Source organism: Aplysia californica, unplaced genomic scaffold (genome assembly GCF_000002075.1).
Source record: "Aplysia californica isolate F4 #8 unplaced genomic scaffold, AplCal3.0 scaffold00001, whole genome shotgun sequence".
Taxonomy (NCBI): Eukaryota; Metazoa; Mollusca; class Gastropoda; order Aplysiida; family Aplysiidae; genus Aplysia; species Aplysia californica.
In genome coordinates this window covers 1,429,699-1,430,744 of record NW_004797271.1, presented here as the reverse complement: position 1 = coordinate 1,430,744, position 1,046 = coordinate 1,429,699, and the positions used below count along the sequence as shown (strand labels likewise).

Here is a 1,046-nt window from a genome sequence, read left to right as displayed (position 1 = left end):
TATATGGATAATAAATAATAATAATAATAATGATGATAATGATAGCAACAAAAATATGAAAGAGAAGAAGAAGAATGATAGGCCCTACCACTGCTGCTACTGCTGCTGTAACATAGTAGTGGTGGCTGTTTGTGGTAGTAATGTTGATGAGGATGATGATAATGATGATGATGATAGTGATGATGATGACGATGATGACGATGATGATTCCTGAAGAAGCCCAAGAGGCGTAACGTTGAGCTGTGTCAATTAAACAATTTAATTTTAAGCATTGTATAATTTGTCTATTAATTTGTCTGAAAATCAAGCAAGACACTCCCTTCTGCTTTGCTTTCCAAACAATGATGGTGATGATGCTATTACTTATCATATTAACAAAAACAATGACGATGACAATAATACACCTAGCATACTCATGCTCCTAACTCCTTCATCCTTTGTGGGTGGTTGGCGGGTGCTCTGGTGTGGTTTGCTTCTTTCCTATCAAACATTTATCGTCCTTATCTCCCCTTTTTCTTTTTTGTTTGTTACTCACTTGTAACACCTCTAATCTTCTGGTGCTCATGTGACCTTATGCATTTGCAAGCGCCGTAAAACCTCTACTAAAACTAAAACTCTTTCATCCTTTCCTCCTCCCCCTCCCCCTCCCCCCCTACAGGAATCATCTACGGACTTAGCACGTTTGGTCTGGCAATCGCCGGTGGTACCGGAGCTTTTGCTGCCACGAGTTACTTCACAGTGGAAGGTACGCTGGCCCATTTGACCGTTTGACCATTTGACCGTTGGCCCGTTTGACCGTTTGACAGTTTGACCGACATGCCTGGCTGATCATTTGCAACACTTTATACTGATATACCGCAACAAATTTGTGATGTACACTTTATTGCAATAATTTGTATTGGAAAACCGCAAAATTATTTGCAATAATTTTTAGTGAAATACAATGGGTTTTTCCAAAAACAAAGTATTGATGTATAACAATTCGATCTTTTATTCATTGATTTATTTATAATGTTATGATGGTTATAACCTCCAACAACACCCCC

At 38.5% G+C, this 1,046-nt stretch overlaps 1 protein-coding gene across 1 annotated transcript in view; it reads left to right on the top strand.

Annotated features, from left to right (window-relative positions):
• LOC101858313 (solute carrier organic anion transporter family member 4C1) overlaps positions 1–1,046 on the top strand; it is a gene marked incomplete at its 5' end in the record, with an annotated part of 23,959 nt that overhangs the window by 11,392 nt on the left and 11,521 nt on the right. Inside the window, 1 exon segment of the mRNA XM_013080181.2 lies at positions 659–745. Coding sequence (XP_012935635.1) covers positions 659–745 — 87 coding nt within the window.